This window comes from Lipotes vexillifer, unplaced genomic scaffold, assembly GCF_000442215.2.
Source record: "Lipotes vexillifer unplaced genomic scaffold, Lipotes_vexillifer_v1.1 scaffold11, whole genome shotgun sequence".
NCBI lineage: Eukaryota > Metazoa > Chordata > Mammalia > Artiodactyla > Lipotidae > Lipotes > Lipotes vexillifer.
Window position 1 is genome coordinate 230,711 of NW_006780364.1, and position 21,556 is coordinate 252,266.

The 21,556-nt window shown below is 39.7% G+C and overlaps 1 protein-coding gene across 1 annotated transcript in view; it reads right to left on the reverse strand.

Annotated features, from left to right (window-relative positions):
- Nucleotides 1–21,556, reverse strand: part of TENM1 (teneurin transmembrane protein 1) — a 193,159-nt gene that overhangs the window by 3,411 nt on the left and 168,192 nt on the right. The window contains exons 17-20 of the mRNA XM_007453447.1: nucleotides 13,659–13,955; nucleotides 7,249–7,636; nucleotides 5,181–6,401; nucleotides 4,460–4,602 (exon numbers count right to left, since the gene is read on the reverse strand). Coding sequence (XP_007453509.1) covers nucleotides 4,460–4,602; nucleotides 5,181–6,401; nucleotides 7,249–7,636; nucleotides 13,659–13,955 — 2,049 coding nt within the window. The remainder of the gene's footprint in view (nucleotides 1–4,459; nucleotides 4,603–5,180; nucleotides 6,402–7,248; nucleotides 7,637–13,658; nucleotides 13,956–21,556) is intronic.

Consider the following 21,556-nt stretch of genomic DNA (forward strand, 5'->3'; position numbering starts at 1 on the left):
TCTTTTTTTTTTTCTTGTTTTTTTTAACATCTTTATTGGAGTATAATTGCTTTACAATGGTGTGTTAGTTTCTGTTTTATAGCTAAGTGAATCAGTTATACATATACATATGTTCCCATATCTCTTCCCTCTTGCGTCTCCCTCCCTCCCACGCCTCCCTATCCCTCCCCTCTAGGTGGTCACAAACCACCTAGCTGACCTCCCTGTGCTATGCGGCTGCTTCCCACTAGTTACCTATTTCACGTTTGGTAGTGTATATATGTCCATGCCACTCTCTCACTTTGTCACAGCTTACCCTTCCCCCTCCCCATATCCTCAAGTCCATTCTCTAGTAGATCTGTGTTTTTATACCCATCTTGCCCCTAGGTTCTTCATGACCTTTTCTTTTTTCTTAGATTCCATATATGTGTGTTAGCATACGGTATTTGTTTTTCTCTTTCTGACTTACTTCACTCTGTATGACAGACTCTAGGTCCATGCACCTCACTACAAATAACTCAATTTTGTTTCTTTTTATGGCTGAGTAACATTCCATTGTATATATGTGCCACATCTTCTTTATCCACTCATCTGTCGATGGACACTTAGGTCGCTTCCATGTCCTGGCTATTGTAAATAGAGCTGCAATGGACATTTTGGTACATGACTCTTTTTGAATTATGGTTTTCTCAGAGTATACGCCCAGTAGTGGGATTGCTGGGTCGTATGATAGTTCTATTTGTAGTATTTTAAGGAACCTCTATACTGTTCTCCATAGTGGCTGTATCAATTTACATTCCCACCAACAGTGCAAGAGTGTTCCCTTTTCTCCACACCCTCTCCAGCATTAATTGTTTCTAGATTTTTTGATGATGGCCATTCTGACCGCAGTGAGACGATATCTCATTGTAGTTTTGATTTGCATTTCTCTGATGATTAATGATGTTGAGCATTCTTTCATGTGTTCGTGGGCAGTCTGCATAATCTTCTTTGGAGAAATGTCTATTTAGGTCTTCTCCCCATATTTGGATTGGGTTGTTTGTCTTTTTGTTATTGAGCTGCATGAGCTGCTTGTAATTTTGGAGATTAATCCTTTGTCAGTTGCTTCATTTGCAAATATTTTCTCCCATTCTGAGGGTTGTCTTTTGGTCTTGTTTATGGTTTCCTTTGCTGTGCAAAAGCTTTGAAGTTTCATTAGGTCCCGTTGGTTTATTTTTGGTTTTATTTCCATTTCTCTAGGAGTTGGGTCAAAAAGGATCTTGTTGTGATTTATGTCATAGAGCATTCTGCCTATGTTTTCCTCTAAGAGTTTCATAGTGTCTGGCCTTACATTTAGGGCTTTAATCCATTTTGAGTTTATTTTTGTGTATGGTGTTGGGGGGGTGTTCTAATTTCATACTTTTACATGTAGCTGTCCAGTTTTCCCAGCACCACTTATTGAAGAGGCTGTCTTTTCTCCACTGTATATTCTTGCCTCCTTTATCAAAGATAAGGTGACTATATGTGCGTGGGTTTATCTCTGGGCTTTCCATCCTGTCTCATTGATCTATATTTCTGTTTTTGTGCCAGTACCATACCGTCTTGATTACTGTAGCTTTGTAGTATAGTGTGAAGTCAGGGAGCCTGATTCCTCCAGCTCCGTTTTTCGTTCTCAAGATTGCTTTGGCTATTCGGGATCTTTAGTGTTTCCATAAAAATTGTGAAATTTTTTGTTCTAGTTCTGTGAAAAATGCCAGTGGTAGTTTGATAGGGATTGCATTGAATCTGTAGATGGCTTTGGGTAGTAGAGTCATTTTCACAATGTTGATTCTTCCAATCCAAGAACATGGTATATCTCTCCATCTATTTGTATCATCTTTAATTTCTTTCATCAGTGTCTTATAATTTTCTGCATACAGGTCTTTTGTCTCCTTAGGTAGGTTTATTCCTAGATATTTTATTCTTTTTGTTGCAATGGTAAATGGGAGTGTTTTCTTGATTTCACTTTCAGATTTTTCATCATTAGTATATAGGAATGCCAGAGATTTCTGTGCATTAATTTTGTATCCTGCTACTTTACCAAATTCATTGATTAGCTCTAGTAGTTTTCTGGTAGCATCTTTAGGATTCTCTATGTATAGTATCATGTCATCTGCAAACAGTGACAGCTTTACTTCTTCTTTTCCGATTTGGATTCCTTTTATTTCCTTTTCTTCTCTGATTGCTGTGGCTAAAACTTCCAAAACTATGTTGAATAAGAGTGGTGAGAGTGGGCAACCTTGTCTTGTTCCTGACCTTAGTGGAAATGCTTTCAGTTTTTCGCCATTGAGGATGATGTTGGCTGTGGGCTTGTCATATACGGCCTTTATTATATTGAGGAAAGTTCCCTCTATGCCTACTTTCTGCAAGGTTTTTATCATAAATGGGTGTTGAATTTTGTCAAAAACTTTCTCTGCATCTATTGAGATGATCATACGGTTTTTCTCCTGCAATTTGTTAATATGGTGTATCACGTTGATTGATTTGTGTATATTGAAGAACCCTTGCATTCCTGGAATAAACCCCACTTGATCATGGTGTATGATCCTTTTAATGTGCTGTTGGATTCTGTTTGCTAGTATTTTGTTGAGGATTTTTGCATCTATGTTCATCAGTGATATTGGCCTGTAGTTTTCTTTCTTTGTGACGTCCTTGTCTGGTTTTGGTATCAAGGTGATGGTGGCCTCACAGAATGAGTTTGGGAGGGTTCCTCCCCCTGCTATATTTTGGAAGAGTTGGAGAAGGATAGGTGTTAGCTCTTCTCTAAATGTTTGATAGAAGTCGCCTGTGAAGCCATCTGGTCCTGGGCTTTTGTTTGTTGGAAGATTTTTAATCACAGTTTCAATTTCAGTGCTTGTGATTGGTCTGTTCATATTTTCTATTTCTTCCTGATTCAGTCTTGGCAGGTTGTACTTTTCTAAGAATTTGTCCATTTCTTCCAGGTTGTCCATTTTATTGGCATATAGTTGCTTGCGGTAATCTCTCACGATCTTTTGTATTTCTGCAGCGTCAGTTGTTCCTTCTCCTTTTTCATTTCTGATTCTATTGGTTTGAGTCTTCTCCCTTATTCTCTTGATGAGTCTGGCTAATGGTTTATCAATTTTGTTTATCTTCTCAAAGAACCAGCTTTTAGTTTTATTGATCTTTGCTATCGTTTCCTTCATTTCTTTTTCATTTATTTCTGATCTGATCTTTATGATTTCTTTCCTTCTGCTAACTTTGGGGTTTTTTTTTGTTCTTCTTTCTCTAATTGCTTTAGGTGCAAGGTTACGTTGTTTATTCGAGATGTTTCCTGTTTCTTAAGGTAGGATTGTATTGCTATAAACTTCTCTCTTAGAACTGCTTTTGCTGCATCCCATAGGTTTTGGGTCGTCGTGTCTCCATTGTCATTTGTTTCTAGGTATATTTTGATTTCCTCTTTGATTTCTTCAGTGATCACTTCATTATTAAGTAGTGTATTGTTTAGCCTCCATGTGTTTGTATTTTTTTTTTCTTTTTGTGGTACACGAGCCTCTCACTGTCGTGGCCTCTCCCGTTGCGGAGCACAGGCTCCGGACACACAGGCTCAGTGGCCATGGCCCACGCGCCCAGCCGCTCTGTGGCATGTGGGATCTTCCCGGACCGGGGCACGAACCTGTGTCCCCTGCATCGGCAGGCGGACTCTCAACCACTGTGCCACCAGGGAAGCCCACGTGTTTGTATTTTTATACTTTTTCTTTATCAGAATAATTTTTTTTTTTTTTGGCTGCATCATGAGGCATGCAAGATCCTAGTTCCCCAACCAGGGATTGAACCTGTGCCCCGTGCAATGGAGGCTCAGAGTCTTAACCACCAGACTGCCAGGGAAGTCCCATTTATCAGAATACTTTAACTTGTTATTCCCATGCTCTTAATGCACTATGCCCTGAATTATTTTGCAGTTGGAGATCTGATGTTTTAGGTCTCTCAGTGAACAATTTTCTCTGCATAGAATCCATAATTGCCTCTTTTTTTTTGAAAGATTTTTTTTGATGTGGACCATTTTTAAAGTCTTCATGGAATTTGTTACAATACTGCTTCTGTTTTATGTTTCGGTTTTTTGACCATGAAGCATGTGGGATCTTAGCTCCCCCACCAGGGATCGAACCCACACCCCCTGCATTGGAAGGCAAAGTCTTAACCACTGGACCACCAGGGAAGTCCCCCTCCATAATTGCCCTTGGTAGCCCATTTTAGAATTGTTAAAGTTCAGTTCCACTTTTTTCTTCTGCAGCAGTCATCAAGTCACACGTTAGTCTTTTCCCAAAGCTCCAGTTCCCTGATCCTTTCCTCATGGAAGCTTTTTTCTACCTCCTCATTAATCATGGACATTTAAGTGAATATTCAAGAAGACTCAGACATAAGTAAGCAAATATATGTTTCATGGTGTTGGATGCTCTTCGGTTTTTTTCAGCTAAATAGAGATGGTAAAACATATACTAACCTTTCCAGGATCCCACTCTTGAGTTTTTGTCTGAAGCTGTAGAAGCTCGTAAGTTAATTCCAAATTTTCTAATTCTGGTTTGGGAAATCCAGGTAGTACGTTGTGTAGTTGGAAACCAAATAGCTCCAACCAACTTCCAATGTCTGTGAGACACAAATTTAAAAGAAAAAAAGATTTTAAAGCCCATACTTTTCAACTTTTGTGGAAAGCTTGAAAGATGCCTCTCCTGCCTTCGATATGTTTAGCCAATGTAAGTTAGGGATAGACTCCCCCTTATGTCACCCACTCCAAAACATATGATCCTTTCCCCAGGGAAACCTTTTGATTCATGGATAATCACAGAGATCAGCTCAGTTTACTGTGTGGAAATTCTCAATGTGGTAGTGGTAATAAGGCCACACAGACTGTGATATTAGATTTACTTGATGCAACAGAATCCCGATTTTTCTTCTATGAAATTATTTGTAGAAACTTTTAAGAGAGAAAACTACAAAAAGAAAGCTTAAAAGGAAAGAGAAAATGTACTGGGATGCAAAAGCATCATGTTTTATGCCAACATACACAGTTCTGTTCACTCTAGAAGACTAAGGAAGAGAGTGACTGCACAATAACTTGTGGGCTAGCTGGCAGGAAGAGGAAGCATATTTACAAAGGCACTGAGGTTATGTGATAAACAAGTTTTCTCTTTACCTTAGCATAAAGTGTTACACCGTTTAAATACCTGTGGTATACTTTGCAACATCTTGAATTTTGCCAACTGGATAGTTATTTTCAAAAGAGTAGAGGTTGAATGGTTTAGGAAGGAGGTTCAACTGTTTCCATATGTGATGATTAGGCGTCGTCCATCTACCAGCAACAACATCATAGTCTCTTTGCCCCAGGTGCACTAATTTAGTAAGGAAATCATAGAGTCCTCCATGAAAACCAATGATGACCTGAAAGTCAGGGTAAGTGTCATGATAGATATCTCCATAAGGCGTGTACAGTATCTCTTTTATCACCTGACCTCGACTGCTGAACACGGCTAGCGGGGTTCCTGTATTATCACAGGCTACGTAATATTCTTCACCACTGCTTAGCTCCATGGCAATAAGGTGACCTTGGAGATCATAATACAGGGATGTAATCTCTGAGCTCGTGTGGTTGTACAAATGAGTAACTCTTATGGGGTTGGCAAGGTCTGCATAAAAGAACTGGAGGTGCTGTCCTAGGCTGGACTTACTGGCGACACGTCGCCCAAGCCCGTCGTAGTAATACTGCACAGTCCAGCCAGAAGCCTTATTGTAGGCTTTCTGCAGCAGACCATTAGAATTATATTCGAATATGTCATTTCCCCTCTGCCTCAGAAAGCCATCTTCATCCATTTTATACTGAATTTCTCCTAGTCTGGTGATGCGATCTCGGAGGTCATATCGGAGAGGAGTAAGACGAGCACTATTCCCGTGGCTTAAGAGGTTGATGTTGCCATTCAGATCATAACTATAACGCCACTGGGTTTTATCATTTACAGAAACAGTTTGAAGTTGCCCATCAGCATCGTATTCATAGAAATATCTTGTTATATTGGCATCTACTCCTACTCTGATATCACATATTACCATTCGGCCCATATTATCGTATTGAATAGTCATCCAGTAGGCAATTGCCTTTAGGATTTCATACTGGACTTCAATGACTTGTCCATTGGCGTTGAAGATCTTGGTGTGCTTCATCACTGTAGTAGTTATGACCTGATTTAAATCGTAATTAATTACACTGAATTTTCCAAACTGCTCTGTTCTACCAGAGACATCGACATATCGGTACAGATCTATGGGCAAAGGGGTTTCATTTATCACAGCTTGCATGCTGGTGACGCGGAAGTTGTTGTAGCTGTAGTCAAACCGAGCATTCACAAGGCCTTCCTCACTGAATCTGAAAATCTGGCGCCCAATAAGAGGTCCTGAAGGGATCAAAATAAAAATAATGAGAACAAAGCTAGGCGCTCAATACTGAACAATCAGAAAGTTCTAGTGTTCTTTTCTTTAGTATGGATGCTTTTACATTCAAAATAAAATATTAGAGATTGACCTCTGATATCTAATGCCTGGGCATCTCATCACATAGATATATATATTCTCATAGTTGTGGCCACCAAATATGAAAAAATTTTAAATACTGTATATTATAGTTATAGAATAATTTAACTATAGGAACTTTAGAAGTAATAACCCATCCAGTAGTTGAGGTGACGAAACTGATATTATAAACATGCTTTTTTAAAAACAATTACTGACAAAAATACTTTCAGTTTATTTAACCTGTGCTACAAAGTCAGAGGGTCAGGTTTTGACCAATTCCAGCATTCAGGTAACTGGATTTGGGCATTTTATAAACCGAAAGGATGAAGTATAATCAAAAGTTGTGACTTTTAAAGACATGTTGCCATCAGCTGAGGCTTATAGAGGTTATATAGGGCTTGAGTTAGTTTCAGTGAGACTCATATCTTGCAGCTGCATCTTTCGGAAGATTTGGTGGTGAGTAGGGACTGATACACAGACTAAGTACCTAGAACTCAACTTTCTTGAGAGCTGAGACATGGAGAGAGAAATGTACTGTATGTTTTTAAGGAATCAGCTTTCATGTCACTTATGTTTTTCATTTTCAATGGAAGATAATTCGATAATGCAAGTGAAATTTGGTTGAATTGAAGAATGTCTATAGGTTAATGCTTATATCTCAGACTGTGGCCAGCAAAAATTTCATAAGACTGATGTGGTTGTATACATCACCACCCTTTCACAACAAACCTGTTTGCCTGTATCTGATTGTGCAAATGAAGCCATCGTGCATCAGGTGTATTGTCTTAATCACTCCAGAAGACTCTTCATATGTTAATGTGACCTGGGTGGTATCATAGAGAATCTCGGACAGCCTTGCTTGCTTGGTGTACTTGTATAAAACTCTGCGCCCTGTCCCCAGCTGCAGGGTCTGTAGTAGTCGGCCATCTCGACTATAGTCTTGGATAAAAGAAGTGCTACTGTCTGGTGGGGAGTAGATGTTCCGGTAGTAGCCCACTGAAAGCATGGTTTGTAAACTGTGGCGCACCATACTAGGCATGGTGACTGAGAGCAGACAATCCGATTGGTCATACTCAAAGATATAACGCCGCTGGCTATGTAAGAGAAGCATCACAGACTGAAACGAGACAAAGGCACGACAGCATAATAGTACCATTGGAGTTCAGGAGATTAAAGAAAATACACATTCATCCATTCAACACAAATTTATGGAGCACTTACTGTGTGCCAGGCACTGTGGTGGACCCTAGTGGATACAGTAGTGGGCAATAATGTGTCTATCCTAAACTTACAGTTTAATGGAAGAGAAAGACAAATAACCAGACAATTATAATATAGTGGGAAATGTGTTATGACAGAGGAAGTACAGGGCGCTTATGGGAAGCGGAGGAAGAGCAGCTAACTCAGACTTAAGAGGTCAAGAAAGGTGTCCTGGAGACTGGGACATCTGAGTTGAGACCTAAAGGGTGGCTAGGGGTTGGCCAGATAAAGGCAGGGAGGTGGGTGGAACAGGATGGGGAGAGTATTCCTGACACAGGGCATAGCATTGTGAGGGTCAGGATAAGAAAGAGAACATGGCTTTTTCAGGGAATGACAGGAATTTTGTGTGGCCAGAGTATGGGTGTGTTGGAAGGGGTGGGTGAATGGCAAGAGCTGAGGCCAGGCAGGTAGGCTGGATCTAGATCACACTGGGCTTTCTAAGCCACGCTAAGGAGTTTGGACTTTAACCTGCTGGCAACAAGGAAAACACTGAAAGCAAATCGAAGGACAGGGCAATCCAGTAGGTATTCCAGAAAGGTTACTGTTGCTTCAGTGTGGAGGTGGACTGGAGGGAGGTAAATGGGGGGCAGGGCATGCCACATATTAAGTATTAGTCACCAAAAAATACTTATTGACCTTATAGAGTAGATGTCTTTCTGAAAAGTTGTATATAAAATATTACTATTACAGTAGTCCCCTCCTTATCTGCAGTTTTGCTTTCTGAGTTACCCACAGTCAACTGCTGTCTGAAAATATTAAATGGAAAGTTCCAGAAATAAACAATTCATAAGTTTTAAATTGCACACTGTTCTGAGTAGTGTGATGAAATCTCACACTGTCCTTCCCAGGATGTGGATCATCCCTTTGTTCAGTGTATCCACACTGTATATGCTACCCGCCCGATAGTACAGGAAATATCAGTATATATAGGGTTCCATACTATCCACAGTTTCAGGCATCCACTGGGGGCCTTGGAACATATCCCCTGCAGGTAAGGGGGGACTACTGTATTGCTCTGCAATTCATGTTTTAAACTATATTAGGGAAACATGCCATTAAAAGTGAAGAATTCTCTGGTTATGCAAGCCCTCTCCCCCAAACTGATCTGTATTTCAGAAACAGTTATTTGTTGAGGTATAACGCCTTGCACGTTATGGGTGTTTCATTGATATTGGTTTATCTTATTTTAATTTTAAATATAGACATAAAAAGAACACTATTGTAGGGAGAACTCAAACCCTATTTCTAATTGAAAAGCATTTAAATCTCATCTTTCAATAAAAATAAAAATTGTTCACCCCTGGAAATTCTGATATATCTCCCTAAGGGAGCTTTTACCCCTCCTTTCTTGAGAATTGGCTTATCAGGCAAAAAGATTTAGTTGAGCTTTATTTTCTGAAGTTTCTGTTATGAAAACAATAGGTATCTTTTCATTTTCTAAATGTAAATTACATAAAGTTATGAATATGAATTACATAAGCATGTATAACGTACTTTTAAAACTTCTAAGTATGAAATTATACTCTCATATTGAACATGCTTCTTGAAACTGCCCGTCATCCCTGCTCGTCTGAGAATTGATATGGAATCGCATGTCAGTACTGTGAAGTCAAAGTCAGCACTTATTTGCTTGTTCGCTTATCCTTTCCTTCTTTTCCACCAAGTACTCTGCCTGGGGATACAGAGCTGTGTGGAAATCCTATCACCTCATCACCTGTGGACACCCTGCAGCTCCAGAAAATCTGCTGAACAGAAGGCTGGAGACTTGGAACTACTGCGTGGGCACGAGGACACAAAGGGACCACTGAGTCCTTGACCAAGGCAGAACTCAACAGAACCTGGGAGGAAACTGGTGGGAAATGCCTTTGCATCACCTCTATGCTGAAAGCCAGATTTCTCAGCTACTTTCCACTCTCTTCTGTCAATTTGCCATGAACAAATGACATCTGTCACCTGCGATGTGGGCCAGGGACAATCACCATATGGCTCGCACACATTATCTAGTACCAGCCTGCCTGGGCCAGGCCTTTTCCAGTCGCTGTACCAGCCTTGCCAAACATTTATAGCACATCGCCATTGTGTTCTCTCCCTGCTCTCATCCTCTGCGCTGCAGTAAACTACTGCCTGACCCTGTTCCTGGGTGGTGCTGATGCTGTGCTGTCTCGAAAGCTCCCTGGTCTGTTTTAAAGCTTCCTGCCAATGGCAAAAATGTGGATGATGTGATTAGAAATCTCATGAATGTAACCGTTGCGTTGCCAGACTAGCATTTAGTTCTCACTTGCCTGCTTTTTCACTTTGAGTGGGGTGGGCATTATTATCAGCTTTTTCAAAAACAATACTTTTATGAGTCCATCCAATGCCCACAGTGCAGCTATACGGTAAAAGGCCATTTCTTATTCGTTGAAACAATGGAGTGGGAGACTTTGTATTTTTTAAAAATTGATTGTGCGATCCGAAAAGACTGTGACATCATTGTAAAGAAGAAAACAAGAACAATCATGGCTGTATACTCATTTGAACACGAGTAGAAATGAGAAATGGCAGAAATTGGAAAAATTAAAGCATTTGAATGACCACCAGATGGCAGTCTGGGGCCACCTGGAAGCACAAGCCAAAGGCTGCATTCTCTCCCTCGAGGCAGCCTTTGAAAATTTCAGCCCCAAAGAGGCAATTTTGTGTAAATGTATCAGACTAAAGCGTCTTCTTAAATGATTATAAAATATATTTAAATGTATTTAAAAATGAAGTTCTTAAGAACGATTTTAGGAAACGGAAAGATGTAAATGTAAATTTACTGTAATACAAAATTTTAGCCCCACAAGTCTTCAAAATATAATTAACTCGGGGAAGGCTCATAAATCGAGATAGAGAATTAATGACCGCACAGAGAAAACTTAAGAAACAATAATTGATTTTTTTTAATAGAGATGAGATCATTTAAGCCACCGCAGCTATTAGCCAAATAATTATTTTTCTCCTAATGGCTACAAACCATTGTGCATGAAAATGGTACGAGTCATTTTTACTTACTCTAGAGGAAGTCGAACAATTTTTACAAAATTTCTGCACATTAAGGTGAAATATCTGCTGTTTGATTTTTAATATATCATGGTATAGGGATGGCAAGCAAATTTACAGAGGTACTACCAGAAGTATTTTGAGGTATAAAAAGAGACTTATATTTTTAAAGTTTGAGAATTCTTACTTCAAAATAGACTACTAGAGCCAGCCACTTTGTCTTGCTCTGCCCCAGACATAGTGAAAGAATGTTCCAGCAAAGTCCATGTTAAAGAGAGGACTTAAAAAGAGCACGGGGAGGCACAGAACCTCATCACCTCACTGGAAAAGTTACATGTTAACTGGATTTTGGTAAATTGAATATTCCTTACCTTTTCTTTCTAGAATCACAATTTCAAAGTTGCTTTAATTTCCTTCCTTCCGCTCTTTCCTGTTTTAATTTACGTTCAAGTAGCAGTAACTGCCAGCCTTTAAGTTCTTCGACTTATATAAATACTAGAATAAATACTAGAATGCACGATTTAAATGGAAAGGAATTAACTTCTATTGAATGACTAGATGTGCTGGGTGCTTTATGTTGTTATTTCATTTAATCGCTGCTCCTATTCAGTGAATTAATTATTATCACTGGTAATAATAATGTTAATAAAATCAACCTCGTGATAGATGATTTTTGGAAAGTAAAGAACCATTCCATAATTCTGTGTTTTGTAGGTTCTGAGTTTTGCATAATAGCATTGCTTAAGTCAGGGGCTATCTTGTAATTAGAGAACAAATTAAATGTGAAATCAAGAAAGGGAGAAAAGTCAACTAAAAGGCACAAGCGATTTGGCTGTCTCACTGGTCAGTTAACTAGTCTTTGGAAGTCACTGCGGCTTTTCTCCATACATTGTTTTGTAACAATAAGGTCTTGTTTCTGTCTACTGCAGACACTGACAGTCTCAGGGAGCTCTCTTTGTTGTGTTTTTTTTTAAAGAATTATTGCCAAGTAAGTTTCTGTAGCAAAACGACGTATGCGAAGTTTGCTTCACATCATTCTTTGCTGAAATAACTGTGATGAAATAATCAGTTAATCCAGAAAAGGGGAACAATAAAATTGCTTCATTGGTGTCAGAGAAGAGGCTAAAAAACTATATGCAGGGCTGGAATTTAAGTTTCAACAGGCTCTTTTGTCATCGTATGGACAGCCTAAAGGGAAAGTTCTATGAGACACAGAAGCAACTGTCTACAGGCAGTTAGCTCAGTGGCCAGACTGTGGCGCTAATGAGGCCGGGGCTCTGAGTTCAAAATCGTTCATACTTCTTTTTTTTTTTTTTTTTGGCTGGGCCCCTTGGCTTGTGGGACCTTAGTTCCCCCGACCGGGGATTGAACCGGGCCCTGGCAGTGAAAGTGCTGAGTCCTAACCACTGGACCACCAGGGAATTTCCTCAAAACTGTACATACTCATAATGCGTGCCAGCTCCTTCACTAGTCACACATAGAACTGTGGGAGGATCAGTGCAAACCTATCCTCATTCCTGGAAAAACTAATCAGCCTACATTCTGCTAGAATCAGTGGCTTTTTTTTTTTTTTGCAGTACGCGGGCCTCTCACTGTTGTGGCCTCTCTTTGTGGACAGTAGTCATACAATTTTGACAATCATCCTTGTTACTAAAATTCAAAAGATAAAAGATCTACTCTGTAAAATTCAGATGTTCCCAGTGTAGAGTACAGATTAGAGATTTCATCGATTTCTTCAGCAGAAAAGGACAGGAGGTGGATACAGCAGAGAACTCTCTCCTTTACCCTGGCTCCCAAGTGGAGCTCTGCTTTATCTCCTAGGCATTCCCAACTTGGCAAATTCCCCAGCGACTGACTCTGGGAAATAATACAATAGTTTTATAATAACATACAACCGCTGGCACACTTTTAAAAAAAAAAAAACTTTCAGGGGTATATCAGAAAGGCTTAGCATCATTTGGTGCAAAGGGTGAAATTTTGCGATGTGAGCTATGAATGCCCATGACTTTTCTAAGAACTTCTAGGGGTGACTTTGCACTGACTACCCTTGAATCCTCAAGGAAAGGCATCTTCCAATTTTCCCAGAAATTAATTCAGGACTGATAAGTTGAATGGATAGATTTGGGAAAAAAAGAGACAGTATCTTAGGACATCAGAGATTGAGATGGTAGATAGAGATCAATTTCTCTTATTGTCTTCTGATACTGATCCGGCTAGAAATCATTTTGCTGTGGGGGGCTGATGTTTGACAAATGGATCCAGTGATGGGATTAAAATCCTTGCCCATTCCAAGCAGACAGAGGCCACGAGCTCCTATTACAGATGCTACTGGAGAGTCATTACATACAAAGGACTATTACCAGCGAGGCCCCACTGCTACCATTTCCTCAGACCGATTACTTGGGAAAATTAGCCTTCAAATGTATACCGCTAAACTTTTACTGACTATCCTAACAAAAGTAGAAGTCCTTATCCTCTGTGTAAGAGGCTCTTTTCCAGAGCTGCGATACATTAACACGCAATTTTATAATTTTCTACCTATTTTACTTCAGTGTGAGCTTTCATAATAATAAAGATACATTTTCAGGAGCATGAACAAATATGCTCAAATGAGGAGAAATCGAAGCCATTATCCTGACTTCAGTTTGAAAGAGTACCTGGCAGAGCGTGGGGTTGGGGAGTTTTCAGCTGAAAAACAGCTTATCCTTACAGGTATAATTTGTTGTTGTTACTTCTATAGAGCAGAACAGCCAGAACACAGACTTTTCTCCTGCAGGTCCTCAGCAAGGCGGGTAGTCAGTGCCGCTTTCAATATTCTCATTCGGGAACTCAGAACTAGTTTATTTCCCCTACATGCTTACCTTTTCTAAGTAGGTATAGCTCCAAATTTTCCCATCAGCCCAAGTTCTTGAAATTATTTTTCCACTCTGGTCATATTCCATTTTTTCATTCCACGTCCCTCGTTGAATAAACGTCACCAATCCTGAAGGTGAATATGTGATATTCACTTCATTATATCTGCTTATGGGAGACCACAGAACAGGTCGTCCAGTCTGGTCATAAAGAATTCGAAGGGTGAATTTCCGATGGTCGTCATAGATCTTTCCTGTGCGAGTCATATGATCAAAATCTATGGAGAGCAGGTTTCTGTTATGGGCCTACAAAAAAGAGATAGGAAATACATTTGAAGCACTGCCTTAGCTCCCCTCGTCAAGTGCATTCACAATCGAAAAGCTTTTACTGTTTCTCCAGCAATGGGGTCTCTCTTGCCTTTGAATCCGCCTGGCTTCTCCTCGGATGACACATGTCTTTATTCTCCCAGCAGACTGTACAGTCTTGGAAGGTTGGGGCTATGTCTTAACTACTGGTATGTGCTAGCTCCTCAACATACGGTTATTGATTGCTTTTGCCCAACTCAAGCCTCAAGTGTGCTGATACAATTTTCAGTGATTATGTAATCTTATTTTATGTGAGTCAGATGCCTACCAAGGAACGGGATTTCCTCCCCCTCTTTTACCAATGAAGTGGCTAAAACATAGAATGGTGAGTTATTTACATAATTAGAAATCAGTAAAAAACGAATATAGAGAGCCTCCTCTAATTTATACAGAGATTCCCTTCTTTGGCTTCCTGTTCCTCTGGGCATGGAGCTTTATGACTTCACATCTATCACGGGGGAACACAGAGCAACTCAGATTGTCTCCTGGAGATGGAAGCCCACTCAGCAATGTTTTCATGGAGGCCAGAAGGTAAATGTGGCAGGTGTTGGTAGGTCCCCCAGTATTGGCGAGGGTGGCACCACTCAGTGAGGTTAGAGCATGTAGTTCAGTCTGGGTACCAAGTTTAGAAACAATTAGTAGCTCGGCTTGGTTCCGGTCTTAGGCTTCCGTGACTGCATGCCAGCATCCCCTCTGTGTACTTCACGGCCCCAAAGTTGTCCTAGAGAAATCCTGCCTCTGAGGAAATTCAGCCTGGTCTACACAAGATAACCAAAGAACTAAATGGCTTGGTTAAAAAGTTTTTAAATTGGCAAAAAGGCCACTTTTACTGGGTTTTCAAAGCAACTGGACAACTGACATGATCTGTTCTACTCTTCAGCTAGTAATGCCAATGTTTGGCACTCCCACCAGTAACTGCTACAGCAACCTGATGACAACACAGAGCTGAAGAAGGCTCTGGAAGACAGGGGTTTTGAAGTAGGTGGGTGGGAGGCCAAGGGGAGGGCTTTGAAAATTTGTTTTATTTATTTTAGTTTAGCTCAGTTAAGTTTCCATTTCAGTGAGTCGTTTGTTTTATTATAACTTTTTACGTGGAACTAGTCTGACTCACAAGGAGTTGCAAAAGTGGGGAATTCCCTGGCGGTCCAGTGGTTAGGACTCCAAGCTCTCATTGCCCAGGGCCCAGGTTCGATCCCTGGTTGGGGAACTAAAATCCCACAAGCCTCACAGTGCGGCCAATAAAATAAAATATGTAAATTGTTGGAGCTATTAAAAAAAAAAGAAGTTGCAAAAATGATACAGTAGCCATGTACTGTTCACCCAACTTTCTAGGAAAAGACTTTTCTTTTGGGTGAAGGGGGTCCAAGCATATCTGGAAGGAACCTTCTAGGTTCTTGGCTGAGACCCACCCCCCCACACTGCCACCCTCACCCTGTAATAAAAACAGGAGAAAAACAAACAAGTTTAATAACATGTATACCTCCTGTACGCATGGGAGAGACCCAGGGGAACTGAGTAACTCTCCAAAATGGCCCAAGCCACCACCTTATACACTATATCCAACTAAAGACAAAAGATGTTGGGAGGAGAGAGCCAGTTATGGGAGGTGACCAGACAAAGCACAGTAAACAAGGGTAAGGTTGTTATGCAGATTTAAGTCGTTGCTTTCTCCATCAGCCTAAAATAATCTTTATACCAAAGAGGCATATTTTGAGGTGGCAAATTCTTCTCCCCTTCAAATAAAAAAGGAGAAACTTTGAGAAGTATAAACAACAGTGGCTCTCGGGAGTCAGGAGACTGAATTAGCTGCTTGTCTGCACCAGCCATCTCTTGTATTCGGGCCTTAGTTTTCTTATCTGTGAAAAGGGAGTGATATTTACCACTCTACACCACACACCTGTGTTAAGAATTAAATGAGATTACATATACGGGTACCTGGTGATGTGTAAAAATAATATTAGTAATTGTTGTTTTTAGATATCATTACTTTTCGCATTTTAGTTAGGCTTCTGAATGGGCCCACGTGTCAGATTCCAAGGACTGTAGCTTGGTGTATTAGATTTATATCTGTAGGAATTGTCAACACGATCCTGAACAGAATATTAAATATCTGTTTAATGAGGTAGGGGAAAAAAACCAACATTAGGATTTGACTACATTAATCATAGTTGGACTAAATGGATTCACTAGCTATTCAACTAAACTTCATGTTCATTTATAATTTTTGTGGTCAAGGATTTCTTTAAATATCTGAAAGCTATATACTGTGTCCCCAGAAAAATGCACATAAGTACACAAATAAACATTTTAAACAAAATCTCAAGTGGGATCTGAAACTCAAGCATGAAACCTTTAGGGGTCTTGAGTCCAATTTCAAAATCCTGGCTCAGAAAGAGGTTTTCAAAAATTTTTTGTTAAAATTTTTCTTTGCTATTTAAAAAATTGAGATATAACTGACATGTAACATTATATTAGTTTCAGGTTCAATATTTGTATATATTGTGAAATAATTACCACAAAAATCTAGTTAACATCTATCAGCATATGTAGTTACAATGTTTTTTCTTGTGATGAAAACTTTTAAGATCTATTCTCTTAGCAACTGTCAAATATACAAAACAGTATTATTAGCTATAGTCACCATGCTGTACATTACATCCCCAGGACTTATTAATCTTTTAACTGGAGGTTTGCACCTTTTCACCCCCTTCATCCATCTCGCCCACACTTCACTACCTGCCTCTGGCAGCCACCAATCTGTTCTCTGTATCTATGACCTCTTTTTTTTTTTTTTTTTTTTTTTGATTCCACATCTAAATGAGATCCAGAGTTTTTATCTTAGTGCCCTGCATGACTGCAAAGCCAGCATTCTCATTTCAGACTCTGGTTTTCCTTTGCTCAGTAATTTTGTGCACTTTGCTTTTTAAAATAACCTCCTTAACTTCTACCCCCATTATGAAAGTGATATTTTTTCATTGCAGAAAAATTGGAAAATATAGAAATATACAAAGAAAATAATCACCTGTAATCCCATCCTTCAATGTGAATCATTGCTAGTACTTTGCAGCATTTCATGCCCACTTTTTTTGCATAATCTATGCCCATACACTTAAAGAATACAATTAGAATTATACTTAAAGTTTTGTGTCCTACTTTTTCAGCTAATGTTTTGTCTTGAGCATTCCTCATGTTATTAAATAGTCTTAAAATGTGGATTTTAGTGGTTACATAATATCTTCTGCATGATAAACATTTATTTTTCCTTTCTCCTATTGTTGGAAATTAGAGTTTTTGTTTTCCATTTTTATCTTTCATGTTTTGTTGAACATTTTTGTAAATAAATATTTCCTTAATACAAAACCCTATAAGGGAAATTATGGGGTCAAATGATAACATATTAAAGACTCCCAATGCAACTCGAGATATTACTTCATGGTGCACAAAGGTTTACAAATTTATGCTCTTATTAACTAGCAGTGGAAGAGTTCATCTCATTCCATCCTTACCACCATTGAGTACTGTCATTGTTAGTATGCTTTTCCCAATACGAGAGTGGGAAAATGGTATGTTGCTGTGGTTTAAATTTGCATTTATTTGGTTACTAATGAGGTCGAACCCTTTTAAACGTCTATTCGCCACATGTACGTCTTCTATGAATTGTCTGCTATTTTCAACGTCTTTTGGTTTCAGTTTCTTCATCAGCCAGCTGGGGCTAATGATATTTGCCATTAATTTTGAGCTTCTGCAAGAAAAAAAAAAAAAAAGGACAGCAAATGTTCCACGCCATGAATTCCAGAAGACCAGTGATTAGATACTCCAATTATTTGGGAGGAAGTCTTGTCAGTTGCAGGGGTAGGTTTCATTCAGGGAATAGAGCCACAGATTGGGAAACATGACTCTTTAACCATCTGTAGCCAATGTGTGCAGTGCCTGTGGTGCATAAATACACAGTAAACTGCTGTTATCACCTACAAGGTGATAGAGAAGCACGTATTTCCTGTCTTTTGATACACAGGGATTGGAAACCTATATGAAACCAGGTGCTCTTTCTTCTACTACCTTTCCTGTGGTTTTATAGCCACATATCTCTAACTGTAATACTGTTCATTTACAATAGCTGTAAAATATCCATGCACTCCCAGAGACTGTTGTAACTGTTACAATTTATGTTATAATGATAGTTAAAGAGCCAAAGTAACAAGTGATTTCCAGTTCAACTAAATTTGTGGTTTTATTTGTCTGATAGATTAAGTTTACTACTCAAGAACACATTTCTTAATAAAGTCATTACAGCTACACAAGCAGGGACCACCGTTAAAAATCCACTACAGGCCCTTCCCTGGTGGTGCAGTGGTTAAGAATCCGCCTGCCAATGCAGGGGACACGGGTTCGAGCCCTGGTCCGGGAAGATCCCACGTGCCACGGAGCAACTAAGCCCGTGCGCCACAACTACTGAGCCTGCGCTCTAGAGCCCGCGAGCCACAACTACTGAAGCCCGCGCACCTACAGCCCGTGCCCCGCAACAAGAGAAGCCACCGCAATGAGAAGCCCACGCACCACAACGAAGAGTAGCCCCCACTCGCTGCAACTAGGGAAAGCCTGCGCACAGCAACGAAGACCCAACGCAGCCAAAAATAACTAACTAAATAAATAAAATTTTAAAAGAATCCACTACAAATCGAGCAGAAGAAAACTCTGCCTAATGTTCTTTCCCTGCCTGTCAAGACTTCTGCAACCATGCTTCTGTTTCTGGATAATGCACTCGGATATTCAGATGTTGCTGAAACGCTAGTTTTAAAGTCAGGTTTGGAAGATAATGTAAAATTCGGCTAAGAGCTGAAAGGGGATGAAGGAATTGAAGATGCCACAGCCCCCCACCCTGCGAGTCTCCTATGGAACCCACATGTGAGAAGGCTGAGAGAAAGAATGCTAGGCTGACCACCTCTGACTGCTGGGGTCATGAGCAAGGGTGGGAAAGCAACACGTTCATACAAACTCTTGTTTGCCTGAAAGACAATAATAGCCCTTGACCTAAGTGTGAGTCGTCAATCCTTATTTTGGCTCTTCCTCCAAACAATCTATACCAATCTTTGCCCTGGAAAAGAGAGGGGCAAAGAAAAGGTTGACATTTGAGAATAGCCCCAAGTTAAAAAAGAGTCTATTTGGACATTGAGCAAGACACTTGAGTTTGGCAACTGATGAGTTGTATGTTGGGGTAAGAAAGTTGGACCTGGTAATTCTTTTAATAAGGAAAGTATTTATGCTTTAATTCATTCTTTGGCTTTCTTTAGGCTTTTTTTTAGCTGTGCTGAAGAGAAGTAAGGAGAAGGGCTTGCTTTTTTGTTCACACTTCGACCAGAAAGGAAAGAGGAAAGAGTATGCACTGGGGAGCCATGGGTTGTGTTGCCAGCAGAAATCAAAGTGCCTGCGAAGGGTGGGTACAGGCAGAAGCTCCAAAGAAAAGTGTCCTCTGCCTCCCCTCAGATCCTTTCCTTGCTCTTTCCTAGGAGTCTGAGTTTTAATTGCTTAAGAGAAAGTCCTTTCAACCCCTTGCAATTTGAGACTCATTCAATTAGTAGGATAAAGATATATTAGGTTGATAATATATAAAGATATATTAGGTTGATATACAGATATATAAGATATATAAAGACATATAAATATCCATAGGCAACTGCTGATATTTGAGTGTTTTGGGCCTACCAAAAGGGCAGTTTCCTATGGTTCAACCCAATACACACACACACACACACACACACACACACGCACGCACGCACGCACGCACGATGTGCTAAACTCCAAGCTCCAATCGCAGCAGTTGATTTTCTTCAGAATAAAGGAAGAGAAGGCTGAATTTTCAAGGATGCTGTCTAGCATTTCAACTCACAAGGCAACTGAGGTACGTGTTTGATTTTTGCTGAAGAGGTTGAAAGGTGAATAAGTGAGATGGGCCAAATAACCACATTACACTTTGGGAGATGCACTGCATTTAATTTCCATGAAGCTGTGGGAGTGGACAGAGTCACAGCTGCTTTTAAATTGGTACACGCTACTCCACTCTCACTGGTTTTAAGGTAATTAGTACGTGATTTTTAGAAATCGATCAATACAATTCTACAGATTTTATTTTTTATTGATATTGCTACGCTGACAATGAAAACCGACTTAGGCTTGCTTCTGTTTCACAGAGTTGCCTACAAATGAACAGGGCATGTATGCAGGGTTAACATCAGCCTCCATGGCTCCACCGGGAATTTCTTTATACCTGTTTTTCTTCTTTTTTCTTTTGTCCCCCCAAGGCACTCTCTTTACCTTGCCAGACCACAGAATCTTAGTGCCAGAAGGAATCTTACGACATGGGCTATTGACCTGGACTGCCTGGGTTCAAATCCTGTGTCACCATTTACTAGCTGTGTGCCCTCTGTGTGCCCTGGTTTCTTTATCTGTGAGAATGTTAATAAGAAAACACACCTGATAAGGTGTTATGAGTAATAAATGAGTTAATATATGGCCATACACAGATAATATTTCAATGAATGTTAGTTGCTATAATTATGATTAATGGTAATAATACTACTAGTCGTAATCATAGAGATTGTATAGCTCATATCCCTCATTTTATAGATGGGAAAAGTGGTGTAAAGTTATGGGCATACGAGTTCTTCTTCAAAACCTTACTCATTCCTCTCACTTGATTTCTGCCATACCATTTAACTTGGACACTTTGTGCACTAAAATAATGTGCTCTTGTTTAATTACTTTCCCGTTGGCGAATTCATCTGGGTAACCGTACAATAGGCATTTAAAAATTTTAAGACCAAATCATTAATGCTTATATACAAGTGAAATAGTGTGTGAAATAATACTTTCTGTCTAGCTATCTTTGTGGAGTTGACCCAAGATTAACAAATATAGTAATTTGTTAAATTTACAAATCACAGTAAATTTCCGTGATTTGAAGGCCCCAAGAATCCCCTGACCCCAAAACCCAACACTGCCCAGTGGCCTTGATGCCTTAAATCTCCTGTCTCCAGGTGACTCCTTAGGGGTGAATACACTGCTACTTGGGACTGACAGCCACAGATATATTTAAAAAATAGATGAATCTATCTGCAAGCAGGCTCCTTATCTAAATTTTCACAAAATGAAACCCTCCAGCAAACCTAGGGAGAACGAAGTTAAAAGTGTGAAGCAAACACATTTTCTGAGAAAGGAAGGAGATGCTGGAACCCTCTTGGCTGTCTCCCACATTCGCCATCATCTGTCAGCCTGGGACCTTGTGTTTCACCTGGGCTTGTTCCCCCTTTCAGAGCTCAGCTGGCGTATGAACAGTCACATGTTGCATTTCAAAACAAATCTACCCTGTTCTCAGTTATCTTTGAATGGAGAGAAAAAGAATCAATCGTGAGGGTTTTTTGATTAGTCTTGGCTTCATTTTGCTTGTAAAACATAATCATCTTACTTGATTTGATGACTTTGGTTTGAAGTGCTAAGCTTCTTGGTTGTTTTTTTTTTTTTTTTTTTTTTTTTAAAAAAGGGGG